The sequence below is a fragment of the Neopelma chrysocephalum genome, unplaced genomic scaffold (genome assembly GCF_003984885.1).
Source record: "Neopelma chrysocephalum unplaced genomic scaffold, ASM398488v2 Primary Assembly neopelma1_95036, whole genome shotgun sequence".
NCBI lineage: Eukaryota > Metazoa > Chordata > Aves > Passeriformes > Pipridae > Neopelma > Neopelma chrysocephalum.
This window is the reverse complement of record NW_020923738.1, coordinates 1-2,161: the sequence shown is the minus strand read 5'-3', so window position 1 is coordinate 2,161 and position 2,161 is coordinate 1. Positions and strand designations below refer to the sequence as shown.

Below are 2,161 nucleotides of genomic sequence, written 5' to 3'. Positions count from 1 at the left end.
GGGGAAACCTGGGACAGGTGGGACACACCTGGGGGGGTGGGACACACCTGGGCACACCTGGGCACACCTGGGACACACCTGGGGACACCTGGACACACCTGGGCACACCTGGGGGCACCTGGGGACACCTGGGGTCACCCAAGACACACCTGGGACACACCTGGGGGCACCTGGGCACACCTGGGATAGGTGGGACACACCTGGGCACATCTGGGACACACCTGGGACACACCTGGGGGCACCTGGGACACACCTGGGACACACCTGGGGACACCTGGGAGCACCTGGGCACACCTGGGGACACACCTGGGGCACACCTGGGGGCACACCTGGGACACACCTGGGGACACCTGGGCACACCTGGGGGCACACCTGGATGGGTGGGACACACCTGGGGACACACCCACTCCCGGGTGGGCGTGTCCCGACCCCTCCGACCAATAGGACGCGGAGCAGCGTCTCCGGGCTGACTCCGCCCTCTGCGCCGGGCTGGGCGTGGCCTTCGGGGTGAAGTTGGTGCGCGGGGCTTACCTGGAGTACGAGAGGGCCCGAGCGGCCGCCGGGGGGCGCCAACCCCCCACCTGGGGCTCACCTGAGCTCACCTCGGACAGGTGAGACCCGGGGGGGGGGGGTTTGACAGGTGGGATTTGGGGATTTGTTTTATTTTTCCATTTTTAGTGTATATTTATTTATTTTATGTCTATATTTTATTTATGTATTTTTGTTATGTTATTTATTTTCATTCACTTTTATTTTTTCCGTTTTAATTTTAATTTTATTTATATATTTATTTGTGTTATTTATATATTTATTTCTTTTATTTATATTTTATTGATTTATTTATTATTATTTATCTTTATTTTCCTTATTTATTTATTTTTATATGTATTATTAATTTGTATATTATTTATATATTATATATTTGTTTATTTCATTTATTTTTACATATTTATTTTTAAATTATTTTTATTTTTCCTTTTTTATTTTTTACGTATATATTTTATTTATATGTACTTGATTTATTTATTTTATTTTTTAAATTTATTTTTATTCCTTTTTTATTTTTTACGTATATATTTTATTTATATATTCATATATAATTATTTTAATTCTATATTTTTATGTATTTATTGTTTATTTTTCCATTTTATTTACTTATTTATTATATAGTTATTATACATTTATTTTATATATAATTATTTAATTTTTATAATTTTATTTATTACATAGTTAGTTATTTTATATACAATTGTTTTATTTTTATATTTTTATTTATTTATTATATACTTATTTTTATGTATAATTATTTTATTCATATACTTTTATTTATTTATTATATAATTATTTATTTTATATAAAATTATTTTATTTCCTATATTTTTATTTATTTATTTATTATATAGTTATTTACTTTATATACAATTTTTTATTTCTACATTTTTATTTCTATTTTTAATTTATTTTCCCATTTTATTCTTATTTATTTACTTCATATATTTATTTATATATATTACTTAGACATGTATTTTTATTTAATATATATTTTATTTTCACATTTACATATATTATTTCTTTTATTTACTTCTTATTTAGTTTTTATTTATTTATTTTTATACATTCACTTATTTTACATACTTGGTTTATTTATTTATTTATTTGTATTTATTTATTTACTTATTATTTCCCTTTCTTTCCCAACTTTTCTCCCACTTTTCCCCAGTTACCGTCGGTGCCTGGATTTGTTCCTCCCCCAGTTGTCCCTCCCCGGGTCCCGTTTCGGCCTCGTCGTGGCCTCTCACAACGAGTCCTCGGTGCTCCACGCCGCCCACAGGTGGGGGGCGGGGCTTCATGACGTCATCACCACCCGACGGGGGCGTGGCTCCTCAAAGCCCCGCCCCCTGAGCCTTCGCCCCTCCCCCCAGGATTGAGGAGCTTTCCCTCCCCCGCTCCGGAGGCTCCGTTTGCTTCGCGCAGCTCCTGGGGATGGGAGAGCACATTTCATTGGCTCTGGGTAACCAGGAATGACCCCAATGACCCCTGAGTGACCCCTGAGTGACCCCTGAGTGACCCTGAGTGACCAACCCCAAATTATCCCTGAGTGACCCCTGAGTGACCCCTGAGTGACCCCTGAGTGACCCCTCAGCTCCTGGGGATGGGAGAG

The 2,161-nt window shown here is 39.2% G+C and overlaps 1 protein-coding gene across 1 annotated transcript in view; it reads left to right on the top strand.

Annotated features, from left to right (window-relative positions):
* The window catches only part of PRODH2 (proline dehydrogenase 2), a gene marked incomplete at its 5' end in the record, with an annotated part of 5,125 nt that extends 2,971 nt beyond the window's left edge, over positions 1 to 2,154 (top strand). The window contains 3 exons of the mRNA XM_027707918.1: positions 445 to 611; positions 1,721 to 1,831; positions 1,923 to 2,154. Coding sequence (XP_027563719.1) covers positions 445 to 611; positions 1,721 to 1,831; positions 1,923 to 2,025 — 381 coding nt within the window. The remainder of the gene's footprint in view (positions 1 to 444; positions 612 to 1,720; positions 1,832 to 1,922) is intronic.
* Between the last annotated feature and the right edge of the window lie 7 nt (positions 2,155 to 2,161).